This window comes from Phycodurus eques, chromosome 17, assembly GCF_024500275.1.
Source record: "Phycodurus eques isolate BA_2022a chromosome 17, UOR_Pequ_1.1, whole genome shotgun sequence".
NCBI lineage: Eukaryota > Metazoa > Chordata > Actinopteri > Syngnathiformes > Syngnathidae > Phycodurus > Phycodurus eques.
This window is the reverse complement of record NC_084541.1, coordinates 16,456,677-16,471,576: the sequence shown is the minus strand read 5'-3', so window position 1 is coordinate 16,471,576 and position 14,900 is coordinate 16,456,677. Positions and strand designations below refer to the sequence as shown.

At 43.9% G+C, this 14,900-nt stretch overlaps 1 protein-coding gene across 2 annotated transcripts in view; it reads right to left on the bottom strand.

The window, feature by feature from the left end:
* Positions 1-241: 241 nt before the first annotated feature.
* The window catches only part of LOC133416301 (polypeptide N-acetylgalactosaminyltransferase 10-like), a 37,042-nt gene continuing 22,383 nt past the window's right edge, over positions 242-14,900 (bottom strand). For both annotated transcript variants that reach the window (XM_061703117.1, XM_061703116.1), the window contains exons 5-14: positions 9,230-9,415; positions 8,479-8,662; positions 6,043-6,160; positions 3,724-3,831; positions 3,437-3,658; positions 2,303-2,419; positions 2,076-2,225; positions 1,411-1,590; positions 900-1,039; positions 242-519 (exon numbers count right to left, since the gene is read on the bottom strand). In XM_061703117.1, the coding sequence (XP_061559101.1) occupies positions 1,426-1,590; positions 2,076-2,225; positions 2,303-2,419; positions 3,437-3,658; positions 3,724-3,831; positions 6,043-6,160; positions 8,479-8,662; positions 9,230-9,415 (1,250 nt within the window). In that variant the 3' untranslated portion in view covers positions 242-519; positions 900-1,039; positions 1,411-1,425. The remainder of the gene's footprint in view (positions 520-899; positions 1,040-1,410; positions 1,591-2,075; positions 2,226-2,302; positions 2,420-3,436; positions 3,659-3,723; positions 3,832-6,042; positions 6,161-8,478; positions 8,663-9,229; positions 9,416-14,900) is intronic.

The following is a 14,900-nucleotide window of genomic DNA, read 5'->3' as shown; positions in this document are numbered from 1 at the left end:
AGCTTTCCATGTCTTTAGAAATGGAACGGAATCGGAATTTTACAGCTTCAAAGATAGGATCAGAGCTATAACGAAGGCCAGTAACCCCTTTCACACTGCCAGTAAAATGCTACATTTTCTGCCCATTTTACTGTTCTGTATAAATAAGTATCAACATGGAACGGGAGGACCAGGTCAAATGGGCACCCGAGCCGCTTTAAACTCACAGTTTTTTGTTTTTTTTGTTTTTTTTTGCCTTCATTAGCCTCGTACATGTGAGTAGTTTTGAGATCCAAGTAGACACAACGATATCTTTATTGGATACAAAATACAAAGTCCTATCAACGTGTTCTCTGAGAAAAGAGTCGGCAGCCTGTGCAAGAGCGTCCAAAGGCGGCGATTGAAGAAGACACGACGGCACGTCCGTCCAAATCCGAGACTTTTACCGAGAGAGTTCTCCAAACATTTGGACTGGCGCTTTAAAAGAGAGCAAACTTCTTCGGAGGGTCTTCGGGGACCAACCGCCCCTTCCAGGACCACCTGAGAACAGACACTGCTGTTAATCCCCTGGAAATTTTTGACTGTAGGCCCTCCCCAGAAAATTCTAACCTAATGTTACCTTTCACAAATTGGCATAAAAATGGTCAAGATTTATGATTTCTGTAAAGCAGTGACACCGACACCTTCTCTGTTGGCGTTGGAGTAGGTGCTGCTGTTTTGGTTAGAGACTGAGTCCAAATGGGCTCAGGTGACCATGAAATTAGGGGCCAGTTATTTGAGAAAATTTGTACACTCATGTAAAAGGCTGTTTATGTGTCAGGGTCATTTATTTGAATAACATTGTTTTTTTGAAAAATGTTAAAATAATTATGAATATAATTTAAAAATATTGTGTCTCCCTTTCTGGCCCAGCTACGTACCGTCTTCCTGGTCTCAAGCTCTTGTGGTCTGACTGGATTCTGGACGTCATCGTCCCCCGGTGGACCGAGCAGCCCCCTCGCGAAGCCTTTTCCTCGACTGTTTGTCAAACAGCTCGTTCTTCGCCATCTTTTTTTTTCATCTGGGCAAAATGAGGTAAAATCCGATTGGTGCCTTAACAATGTATGTACGTATCACCCCTCCCCCGTATGTCGCGGGGGAGGGGTGATACGTTCCAGACCCAGTACTTGTATGTGGTGCTGCTCTGTGTGTTAAAAAAAAAAAGTTGTTTGAAGATTTATAATTACCGTTAACATCTATGCTACTTTTGGATCGCCTGTCTATGGCGTTTCTCATTATATATTAGCATTAAGCTCGGGGACTTTTGTTGGGCAAAATAATTCTCTTATTTTATGTGCCAGTTTTACAGTAAACTTCAAATGGGATTGAAGAAGTGGCTCTGGAATGTGGCCCTTGCGATATGTGTGAGGTTTTCACTGTTAATTTTAACACCTTGCAGGGGCGGGGTCAATCCGTGCCCCGATTGAAGCGCTCCAGAACGGTGGCGTTGGTCCTCTCGAAGAGCCACTGCTGGCTCAGCGAAGTCGGGTCGCACGTGTTCATGAAGACGCGCCGCTCGCCGCGATTGCTGTCTACGCAGCTGTTGCTCACCGGGTGGTACAAGCTCTTATCCTGAGGATTCATCCAAAAAGAATCTACTAGTACGCTCTTTGTTGTCTCCAGTAAGACTATGCAGCACATTAGTAGAACAACAAACAAGCAAACTCATTTTGTTGCACTAGTAACATGACTCGGCCTAACTAATAGGCTTGTGTCACACTCTAGTAGCCTCTCGGACCCTACAAGTAGCACCAAAATGCCCTCTATTAGTTTTGTCTTAATGGTAACATTTAGTTGTCCTACTAGTATGTTAAGTGTCAGCGGCTGGTATCAGCAGCCTTTACGAGTACCCGCTACTTATAAATAAGACCGCTATCGACCCAATACTGATACAAGTTATCGGTATTTGCCTATCCCTACTAGTGACATACTGTACAATTCTAATAATTAACATCTAGCACTGCAATCATTGTAGTCCTGCGCTGAATTTCCAAAGAGCATACTAGCGCACGGAACTTAAGCTCGATATTAAGGAGTGATCAAAAGATTTTCCATACCTTTCGGTAGCGCCACAGTTGGTTTCCCTTCATGCCGTGACAGTCGTAGAGGGTGACGAGGCTTCTGTGGGAGACGGCGTCCAGGCAAACCTTCCTGGTGTGCACCGGGTCGCCCACACGGATGTCCTCTCGCCAACCCAGCGTCAACACCTGCGCGCCAAAAGCCAATTTAGCAGCAAATCCCAAAGCGAGATTCCGGCGCAGGCGGGTGGACTCGAGCAGCCCACCTGTCCGTGACTCCAGGCCACGTCGCCGCGGCTTTTGGCGCAGTTCTCCAGGCGCACGGGGCTGCCCGACACAAAGTGTTTGACCTCCATGCACATGCCGCTGCCCGCGTTACGGATCTGCGGATGAACAGGCGGAGGAAACGGGACGTCAGTCGGGAGATGGGCAACAGGGAGAAAATACCGACGACAATGTGGATGTTTCATTGTGCTTCTAAGAGGAGGAGAGAACTGCTGATCTATCAGATGAGATCCCATACAAGAACTGTAACCTGGACACAAAGCCATTATTCTAATTCTTGACTCTCAACAAGTCTCCAACCTACCTGCCTTCGTCAATCTCTACCTACCGAACCACTTTAGCAAACCAACGTACCGTCCTACTGATCTACCTTCTGATTTACCAACCTGTACCTACCTACCAATACAAACATCTACCTACCCACCTACCGACCCATCTACCCATACACTGTACTTATCTACCAACACCAACAAACTACCTATACCGACACTACCTTCCCTACCTACTTCTAATTCTGCCTTCCCACGACGTCCCTACTGAAGCTACCCACGTACATACAGTATCTACCTTAACCAGTAACTCCCTACCTACCTACTAAAAACCTCTATGTACCCACCAACCTCTACTTACCTGACTACCTGACAAACCAACCACATAAATTTACCGACACCAACCTCCACCTAAGTACCTATCAAACTTAAAACTACGACCTCTATCTACCAAACCAATCTACTTACCTAGTGATCTACCTTCTTATCAGAATCAGAATCAGAATCATCTTTACTTGCCAAGTATGTCCAAAAAACACCCAAGGAATTTGTCTCCGGTAATTGGAGCCGCTCTAGTACGTACGTACGTAGTAGTTATCTACCAACCTCTATCTACCGACTTCAAACTCCGCCTCCCTACCTACCCCAACATCCCTATCGAACCTACCTCCCTACCTAAAGTTGAAACAATCCAGTCAATCCAGAGTCATGTTTACCACGTGGTGTCTGTTCTGATTGCAAACATGTTTCATCACTCGTTCTTTCCTGTTCTGCTGTTTCCGCCACTGTTTTGCTTTCCCACTCCCACGGGTGCACCGAATAAAGCTTCAACACTGGAGCGTTTACCTCGCCCCAGGCGGCGGCGGGGGGCTCCACGGGCGGGTAGTGCTCTGGCAGATCCCAGGCCACCTCGCTCATGAACCACTTGAAATTCTTGCACGCCAGGCGGCTCCTCAGCTCCTTCTGCGCCGTCATGTCGCCCGCCGACAGGTGACGGTACTCGGGCCGCCGCTGGTACACGTACTCGGTGTACTCGTCCATCCACACCTCGGCCACGCGCTTCAGGTTCTGGAAGAGCGGGATACGGGTGATCGTGTGGCTTAGGACGCTGGCGTGGGTGTGCGTTGTATTACCTTCGCTAAACTGATCCCGCCGGGGACCTTGTAGGGGACGTACTTCCTGTAGATGTGTCCCACCCTGGAGCACGGGATGTCCTCCATGCGTCCGCCGCACATCCACAACTGCGCAGAGACACACACGCATTAGCATCGAGGTTTTTAACAAAAGATTTGGGGTTGAGCATTTCAAGACAAGTTTAGCCTTTCAAATTAAAGTTTCAAGTCTGGGTTATGGTCTCAAATAGAAGGTAGCGTTTGGGTTTCAAATAACAGAAGTTTGGGTTAAGGCTATTGGTTTTAAAAAATGATTTATTCCAAATGCCATGGTGATCCCGAATTCAACAAAGTAATCAATGCACACTTATGACCTGAACTTCTGCACGCTGATGTGTTACGTATTTTTACTAGATCTTATTGTACGTTAATTTTTATTCCTATTCTCAATATATCTGACTTCTATTTTTAATGTGTTTATTAAAGGTATGTGTGTCTTTTTTTCTTCTTTTTTTGAACCTTTCCTGTTCAGCTGCATGGCCATGCAAAATGGTGGCTCTGTATGCCTTTTGTGCTGGAACAGTTTTGCTGCGCAACGGGAGTTTGAAATACTCCCTCTGCTTATTTTTTTATGTTTTGATTATTCTGATGTTTATTGAAAATGCAGCCGGACCGAAAAGGGTTTTAGGGGACAGACAGAGCGACAGAACGAACATGGAGAATGTGGTTGCGAACCACAGCAGAACAACAGTTAGTCTAGATATTTGACTACAAGTAACGTTACAACAATCAAATTGTGTACTTATTTGTGGATGGGGGTGTGTTTGGGTTTCAAATTTGGGTTTTAAAACAGGGTTTGAATTAAAAAAAAAAAAAAAAAAAAAGTTTCAAATCAGGTTTAGGGATTAAAACGAGGGTTTCAAGACTGGGTTATGGTTTGGGTTCCAAGTTAGGTTCTGGTTTTCAACTCGAGGTTTGGGCTTCAAGTTAGGGTTAGGATTTCAAGCCAGGCTGTGAATGGGATTTCAGCATAAGCAGTAACGGCATGGCTGTGTTAACATTAGCACTGCATTACACACACAAACACACACGCACGCACACACAGGTGCATGAATAAAAGATGTAGCTGCAAGACAAACTCTGGGCTCAAAAAGCGGACTGGGTCTCTAGTCTCTGGTTGCGTTTCCGTCTATGAATAAAACATCAAGTATGCGCGATGTCCAGTCACTTCTTGTGCTAATTAAAAAATAATAATAATTATAGCGCGGCGGCTGGCGGCAGGTCGTGAACGACCGTCAATGGCCTCCAGTTGTCGCCCTCGCAACCACGCTCGCCCTCCCGCGACAACGGATACGAACAACAACAAAGGTTTTAAAGTGGTACCTCGACTTTCGAGATGCGAGCAGTCACTACCAGTCATTTTGTTTCTAAAAATATTTTGTTAATTACAATTTTTAAAAAAACTGTGAAAATTGTAACCACAAAAAAAAACATGCACATTTCTTTACATAATACTGTACATATATTTTAAATCAACAACGAGTAATCACTAATAAACAAAAATGTCTACTCGTTTTAAGTCGACACCATACCGACTGACTATTAGCGGATGGATGCTATTATTAGCGGCTAACTAATCGAGTATTACGAATGACTGTTCAGCCGCTTTCAAGTAATGACATTATCTGGTGGTGTGAGCGGGTAAGGCGCTATGTTCCCATCACCGCAGCGCCGACAAAAATCTCTGAATGGAGCCCATTGTGTTTGGAGCCAGCGACTGTGTCTCGGGGTTTGTAGGGATTAGCATGAGCGTCCGCTAATCTCCTCACCTCAGGAGAATGTTAGTGAGAAGCCTATCAGCTAATGAGGATCTTCATCAAAAAAAATAGCGGGCCAAATTGAATATCGCTCAGGTAAGTAGACTTAAGAGCTACGCAGTTGCCACGAGCTAAATGTTAGCGCTTGATGAAATTGGGGATGGCGGGCAGATAGATCAACTCAAAAGAGCTTTTAACACAGAGGTCATCATTTGTTGTGACTACTTGAAAACTCCAATGTTTTCTGTGGCAAAAATTAGGAATTTCCCCACCGCACTATCATTTCTTTTTTTTTCCTGGGTTAGACTTTGAAAACGGGGATACAAGACAGGGTTAGACTTTCAAATTAAGCTTCCGAGTCTGGGTTAGTGTTTGAAACCAGGGTATTGATTTCAAATAAGGGGTTCAAGACAGAATTTCACTTTCAAATTAAAGCTCTTAACTCCAAAAAAAAATAAAAAAAAAAAAATTCCTAATTTGGGGCACTTGACTTGTAAATCGAGATACAACTGTATCTCCTTACCTTGAAGGAGATCTCGTACTGCTCTCCTCCCCAGATCTCTAAACCCGTGTCGTACCCTCCCAGCTCCCAGAACCACTTCCTGTCCATGGCGAACAACCCGCCCGCCATCACCGGAGACCTGCAACACACACACACACACACACACACACACACACATTATATACAGTATATGTTACAGACACAAGCATTACACACACACACACACACACACACACACACACACAAACATGAATTCCACACACATGCACACAATACACACACATTAAAAACATCCCCCACAAATATTATACACACACCCACACGCACATGCGCACAAACACACACCCACACACATTACACAAACACATTACCTACACGCACGCTAACACACTGCAAAGCGTTTAATCCTGATCCTCTTGAGTGGGTTCACCATGTACAAAAGCACACACTCCGGCAAAAGATCTTAAAATAGTGGTTGAGGGCAAGAGATGGAGTGTAGTGTTTACGGGGGAGCTGTTCCCTCCAGATAGGAAGACGCTTTGAAGAGTGCAGGAAGCAATTAACCCGCCGCAGCTTTTGCGGGTCGCACACCTCGTTAGCTAGCACTCGCGCCGGCGCGCTATTGTTTTCGCCCGGCGCTACACCTGAGACGCACAAATGAGGGAAGCAGGAGCACCCGCGAATTCACTTCAAAGTCCCTTCAACTTCTTGGACTAGTCGCTCAAGCGCAACTTGTCGTGTCACGAGTCAACCCCGAAGGATCCTGCCGTTAGCGTTTAGCATTAGCCATGGGTGAGAAATGTAAGGGAAAGTGTAACACACAAATCAACGTCCTTTGTTCACAAAACAGGTTTTGGTTTCAAATTAGGGTTTCAAACCCGGTAGAGCTTCAAACCAACGGTTTGGATTTCAAATTAGTTTGGTTGTCCAACCTGACTTTGGCTTGCAAATAAGGCTTCCAAACCAGGGTTTGTTTGGGTTTTAAATTAGGGTGTAAAGTCAGGGTTTGGGTTCCAAATTAGGGTTTCAAACCTGGCTTTAGATTTGAAACCAGGGGTTGGGTTTCAAATTCAGGTTCCAAGCTTGTGTAAATGCAATTTCCACTAATGGGAAAAAACCCAAATGCCAAGTTTCCCAATTATTGTCTCACCGTTTTTCATGGTTGTCGATTGTGTGCATCCCCAATAAACACACACAAGCAAAGCATCCCTTAATATCAGACATACGCAGTTGCCATGGTTACATGCGTTTCATCAGTTGGATGTTGACGTCACTCCCTCTGCTCTGGCCAAAGCGCTCCCTGAGGAAAATCAATTAAAGGCACGAGCTGGCGCCGACAATGGGCCGCCGGAGGGGCTCCACTCCAACCCGCCGGGGTCCCCGCAACGATGCGACAAAGCACCACTCCTATTGGTTGTCGGTGACGGAGCTAGCCTGGTTAGCCTCCTAGCTGCACTGATCGTAACTAGGCCTCAGGTTAGAAGCACAATGCTAACATTTAGACTGGTAATAGTGTAGCATTTTACGGGTAATCCCTCTAAAGGTAATGTAGGAGTATTATAGAATATTTCTATTCTTTCTTTAGGGAGAAATTGTTTTCAAATCTGAATGTTTTGCTTTTACATTTCAATATATGTAATGTTTTGCATGCATTGACAACTTTTTTTCAAGCTTGAGAAAGGTTTTGAAATTAGGGATTGGTTTTCCAATTAGGGTTTCAAGCTAGGGTTTAGGTTTCAAATGAGAGTTTCAAGTCCGGGTAAAGATGAAAATCCAGTGTTCGGGTTAGGTTTTCAAGTTAGTGTTTCCAGGCTAGGTTTGGGTTTCAAATTTGGTCTTCTCACCAGGGTTTGGGTTTCAAATCAAGCCTGGTTTAAGGCTTGAAACCAGGGTTAGGTTTTCAAATTAGAGTTTCAAGCCAGGGTTTTAGTGTTTCGAGGCAGGATTTGTGTTTAAATTCGGGACTCAAGATTGACAATGCAACCAGTGTGTTTAGATTTCAAATTAGTTTTTAAACTGCTATGACCATTATAAGGACGTTGAACTGTTACTGAAGGGAACTGAATATTTCTTTTTGCATCATTTCTTATGGCTACAAATTGTGGAAAAATCAGATTTGATTGTTTTTCCGTTTTAATACTAACAGCTGCTCCACTGCACGACTGCTGCAATGTCTGCCATGCTCCCCCCTCGAGCCCGCATCTTAGTATCAGGAGACGTATTTCCCAGGCGTCAATAGGACAGAAAAGGCAACGTTTTTATCAGTGACCTTGTCTCGTTGTCAGCCGGCATCCGCAGTTTGTGCCGAGGCAATGAAAGCTGTCAAACTGTCTGCTTTTTGGCTCCAGATAATCGTTAAAAAAAAAGAAAAGAAAAACAGAAAAGCCTCAAAAGTGCACATTTGAAAGGTTACTGTGTGCACTTTCAATTCATACGAAGGTCCTTTGCATCACTCACTCAAACGGTTCGCTGGGGTCGTCCTTCTGCAGCCGAGCGGGGATGGGGATGCGCTTGTAGTACATTTCCCAGTCGAAGGCGCCGCGCATGGCGTCGCCCGCCTGCGCGTCGTAGCCAAAGTTGTCGTGGTCGATTACGTCGATCATCGGGCAAACCACCGTTTTCCGGTTCTGAGCGATTCGGTCTGAAAAGACAATAACAATGCTTTCAAATCTACTTGCCAGGTTAGGAAAAAAATAAAAACAACAAAAATGGTTTAATGTGCTTTTATGTGCTGCTGCTTCATGTACGTAAAGCAGCAGTTGTTTGAAGGTTTCTAAGATCTTAATTGACATTAACCAAATATATATTCTTTTATTAACGAGAATGAAGTACTATTACAAGAAAACAATTATACATTTTTAACCCGTAAAATTCTAATTTTACAAGAAAATAAAAGTATGAAAGCATTTTATTTCCAAGAATATAGTTGAATAAAGGTAAGAAGTCCTAATATTACGAGAATATATATATATATATTTTTTTTATGGTCCCTCTATATTGCGGCTTTTCACCCATTGTGGGTGGGTCTGGAATGTAGCACCCGAAATAAATTGGGTTCAGAGAAACCACATTATGAGAGTCTCATGGAATGCTAGTTGGAACTGAAGACACATTCACCACATAACAAAAGCACAGGGACCTCGTTTTTACTCTGTTTATGTGCTTCCGTGCTGTTGTTTTGGTTAGAATGTTACATTTCATTCCTCACCGAGTAGCGGAGGCAGCCAGTTGTTGTTGGCCTCGCAGTGCGAGTCCAGGAAGGTGATGACCTGGGCCTTGGCGGAGGCGGCGCCCAGAAGCCGGGTCCGGATCAGACCTTCCCTCTTCTTGGTCCTCAGGATGCGCACTTTGGGCAGGCGGTCCATGTATTCCTCCAGCGCCGTCTTCAGGTGCTCTGTGGAAAGGAAAGAAAGGTTACAGTTGAAAGGCATTGATGAGGTCATTGTCGCTCTTTTAGCTCATTCTACGCTCGGGAACTTGGAATTGGAAGGAAGAGGTGGCCCCACTTTAAACTTGTATTTATGAAAAAATGCTAAAAACCAATTCAATATGCTGAAGGTCAAAATATGTTAAGCCATGAAACACACTGTTTAACACAAGCCCCAGTCAGAGTTTTATGGAATAAATGCACAAATACAAACCCACCCCGACGTATAGCTATTGCACACACTCATGCAAGAAAAGAGTAAGGTTTAGCTCTATTTTCTATAACTTCAGTACTGTTGTAAAAAAGAACACTGCAAAGAATTACACAAAGCAGAACGGGCTCTGCCAGCCCTAATGCCCATAATGCTTTGTGGTGCCCATACCGCAGGAACCTCATGATTAAGCCACGAAATCGCCCGTCTACACTGTGTCTGCGTGGGTTCATGCAGAGCACAGCCACCTTTTGAATGTGTGCGCTGAGTGCTCGTGTAGAGTGTGTGGATGGCGATATCAAGGAAACAAATAGAACACTTGCACCTCACTAAAGTGTCAATTACTGGCATTGACTTGCATATATGAAACTAGTCATTTATTTTTTAATTTTTTTTTTAAATAATACAAAAAAATTATTTTCCATCGCTGTGGTTTTCTGCAATGTAGTGTAACCCCTGCGATAAATGAGGGATTACCATATATATATAATTTAAAATTGAAAGAAGTTATCTTTTGATGTGGCCCTGGTTTAAGTTTATTATTAGAATATGCGGCCGGTCATTAAAAAAAGTGCATCTGACCACAAATGTCCCCAGGCCAGAAGTTGGACACTCTTCTTCCACACTATAAAACGTGACATTGCCGTGAAAGACAAAAGGGCACGGCAGAGACAAAGCTGTAAGGACAAAAAGGTTCCCTCGCTATAAATCAAGGGGGAAAAAAACTGAGTGTCAAAGCCTGAGCGGAAAATTAATTCTCTCGTGAGATGAGACCCTGGAAAGCGGGCGCGGGAGGTGGGGTTGTGAGATCAGCGTTTAATTGTGATTAGTTCATTTTCCCCCCCGAATAAATTGGAATACGGCTCAAAGTGTTTACCCAACACAAGGAGGTGATTAATCACGCTAATGAGGGCGCGGAAAACGTCAGCAAACAAATTAGTCTCTATTAGGACGTCGGGCGGCGGATGCGTCGGTCACTAAGCATCTCTTGCCGAAGGACACTTCGGATTCGAACCACCAACCCTTCAGTCATTGGATGATCTGCTCTACCAACTGAGCCACAGATGAAAATTGTGTCAATGCCCCAATACTTATGGACCTGACTGCAGGTAGGTGGCAAGAATTTGAGTAGGCAAGTAAGAAACTACAGAAGGGATATAGTCATGTAGGTGGGTAAGAAGGTAGGTAAGTAAGGTTGGTTAAAAATGGGTGGTAGGTAAGTTCCCCGCTGTACTAACCAAAGCAGTAGCACCTACCGAGGCACGTAAACAGTCGACAAAATAAATTTGATCAGTCGTCATGTAGAAGAGACCAGACGCTGTGTCTAATTTATGTTTTTTCCGCCTGCAGACGCACGTGTTTCCTCAAAGGGATTAACACGGGACACCCAGCGCGGGAACACTGAGCTCAGAATTCATCTGCAGGGCGCTGGCGTTAAACCAAGAACAAAAATAAATAAATAAAAAGAAGACAGGAGTGGTTCATTTATTTGCTTCCTAAAAAATATATATCCCTCCAATAGTCTTGAGTTTGTGGGTCTTAGTGCCCTCACTTTTGTCTTCAGTAAATAAAAAAAAGCATGCTCTATTGGGTTGAAGTCAGGAGATTGACTTGACAAGCCAGCTTCATGACTTCCATCTCATTTGAAAGAAATCAATACTTTGTCTATGTCACACAATCAAGAAGGTATAGCGTGTCACCGCTTTGTGTCTCCTGAACTGTCGCAATTACGTATATCGACACATCAGAAGCAACCAAGCATGGAGTGGACAAGGAAACGAGGAAATCCTCAGCGCCACCAGCTGCAGTCCTCCTATTTTCACACTTTCATGGGTTTGCTCCGTTCAATTCAATGATACACTTTACGACATTTGCTACATTTTTTTCCCCCTTCGGTCGAGGGGGGCCGTATGAGTAACTTACTCACAGCTAAGATTTTGGCCCGCCACACAATGCAAAAAAACTGAAAGCAAAAAAATTGACCAAGCGATTGAGTTCAGTGTTAGCATGTGCTCCATGCTCCTTGCGAGTGTTTTCATTTTGTAATTGTGTTTGACAATTTGTCGTGTTCAATAAATGACTGAACGTTGTTGTTTTTTGTTCCACTTCACTCGAGTGTTGGCGTAGCTGAAGCTTGCTAGTAACACAAAGTTTGGCTCACAATACAAACCTAAAAATATATATATATATAAATAACTCCTAAACCTAATCGCGATCCCTAACTTAACCTTAAAAATCTAACCCAAACTCATAACTCGTAAATTGGGGGCAATCATAAGTCAAGGTACCGCTCTAAGGATATCTAGTTTCAAATGCAGGGACTAAAAATAAAAAGTCATCATAAAAATAAAAACTCAAAAGTATAGATAACTGAAAAAGCTACTTTAAATACCGTGTTTGTACTTTCCACTGATTATTTGGAGCAACACAATACCAATTTTGGGACTAATTAAGGCACACTGGTTGGGAATTACTTCTCTAATTTAATGCGGAGGTAGGTAGGGGAACGTGTCATCAAGGGCTACGCGGTGGGTGTTGTTTACCACGCGTGTAAAGTACCTCGCCCCTACACAAAGACATTACCATCGATCGGCACCCGCTGACATCGCCTCGGCGTCTCCCCGAAGCGCTGGAGCTCAATTATCTGCTTATGTCACGTAGCGTCGCATCCCGCCTTTGCCGCCACACTGTGCCGAGCGCCATTACCTCATTATCTCTGCCATGCACACGGCGTTCTCGTGCACACTGATGAATAAACATGCACCACATTCTGTTTTGGTTTTTGTCTTCTCGCCGCTTTCGCACCCTTCTAACGATCAACTCCCGTCGCCACGGCCGGTGTGGCAGAGTGTCGGTCCGAGTGGCTCTTGACAGCAGATTCCTCAGCATTTAAGCCTTCACCCAAAACACAAATGAAACCATCTTGGAGGTGAATATCAGTTCATCAACTGCTGATTGGTCATTTACAGTCCTAGAGGGACGGCTGTGCTTTATACGCCGACTGCTAATAAATAATCATCGTAATTAGCGGTTTCCGCTGTCAGTTCAAAAGGTTTGAATTGCCTGTAAAACAACCCAACTCGCGGGATACATGAAAGTCTTGCGGATGTGCTGAAGTCTCACAGTTCTGTTGAAGTCTTGCAGTTGTGCTGAAATGTCGTGAGATAAAGTTGATGTCTCGCTTTACCGGCGAGACTACAGCGTACACCGCCAGGCTTCGCCATTTCATCAGACTTCGGCATATCCGCAAATCCGTGAGATGTCAGCATATCGCGAGACTTCGACATATCGCAAGACTTTTAAGACACCCGTGAGCATATCCCACGAGACTTCAGCATATCCCACGAGATTTCAGCATATCTCACGAGACTTCAACATTTCCCATGACACTTCATCATATCCGCCCGACTTCAGCGTTTCCGTAAGACTTCAGCACACCTCGTGAGAAGGCTTATCTGTCTTATCTTTAGGAAGGCGGCTAATGGCTAGCGGCGACAATGAGCGAACCATTTAAAACAAAAAGAATGACGAAATGATAATACGCCTGAAAAATGTTCAAACCAGTCATACGTTTCCATTTCAGCCAATCTTCAGGGAGTATTTTTATGTGTCAAGTCACTTCGACGTGACAGATTTTGAAGGCTTTGTCATACAAAATGGGTGACGTGATGCCACCGTTCAATTGCAACATTTTCGACCAGTTGTCAGTCTTTCAGTGATGAGTCATCTTTCTCAAGTTTCAATATAATTCCACTTCAAATTGACTATGAAGGACGGCAGAGGTTGAAGATCAAAAAAGTACATTCTCAATCTTTCAATCTTTGGAATCAAAGCAGGAGTTGTATTCCTTTTTCGACGCTGTCAGTTCCAAAATAATCAAGGTCACATAGACGTTCCCTAATCGACCCTCTATGTCTTCTCTGGCGCTTTTGGGGGTTAATTTTGGACACCTTTCGTGCATCGTTCCTCACTGCCAGTAGCCGTGTGTATATTTATTCAGCTGTGGCACACTTCACACACGAGCTACCCAATGATGGAGGCCTGCCACGGGCAGATTGATGGCCCAATTGCTTCCCCCCGCCGCTCTCTCCCGACGGGCTTGCCACGATGTTTCGCGTCTGCTTTCTCGCTTTAATCCCCGGCCTTACAAGACAAGCAGTGCCAGATGCATACGGGCGGAGCGTTTTCAAATTGAACGTCACATGCTCGTCCATGTGTCAAAACGTCCGATGCAGACGCCGACGACTTTGTCGTTTTCGCCGCGCTCGGCGCGGGAGGAGGATGACGCTAATTGAGGCTGAGTGCTGAGATGTGTTTGTCAGACACCTGCCAGGCCTCAAACTGCGACTTCTCTCTAATGCTTCTCTACTTTTTGATGACATGCAAACAATATTTGTGCCGATTGGCTTTTTATTCCGTGATCAACCCTTGCAGAAAGATAAGTACTTTGTTCCTCTACTTTTGGGCCGATTACATTTTATTTATTTATTTTTTTAATTCCTTGTTATTTACTGGCTTGGATGACGTCATTTGTATTAAAGGGATTTCATTCTAGAGTCAACTACTTGAAAATGTTATTTTCTTATGTTTCTTTTTAACCAGATTACATAATTTGCAATTTTGGGATAAAGTAACAAGAAGTTCAAGTCTTGCAACGTATACTGACGTTTTACGACATAAGTCAAAGTCTTGCGACGTATACTGAAGTCTTGTGAAATAACGCAAAACATTACATTCATGAATTGACGACTAATAGATTAGCAAATTAATAGCCAACTATTTTGATCATCCATCCTTCGTTTAGCGATATTGTTTTAACTTTAAATTGTACAAATCCTCAGGATTGCAGCCTCTCAAAATTAAATATTTTCATATTGCTGTAGTCTGGAAAATTCCCATGCGCAAATATTGCGGGATATGTTGGTCTCAATAGGTCAATTCAAGTTTAAACAAAAAAGGCAAGGTGAGGTGTTAAGGTTAGTGCATGTTTTACTGTGTCTACTCGACGACTCAATTATACAGAAACGGTGCCCGGTTACGGGGACGTCACCATGGCAACAGGATAGAAACCGACGCCGTCCACAAAGTTGAAGTAGCTGACTAATTTGTACCTTTAGTCTGATAGTTTCGCAGAATTATGATAGGTTTTCTTTTATACAGCATAATGGTTAAAAAAAAGGTTCGTTGTGAAACAAGGTGGAAACAGTCGACCAACAAAAGATGAGCAAAACACTTTGTCGT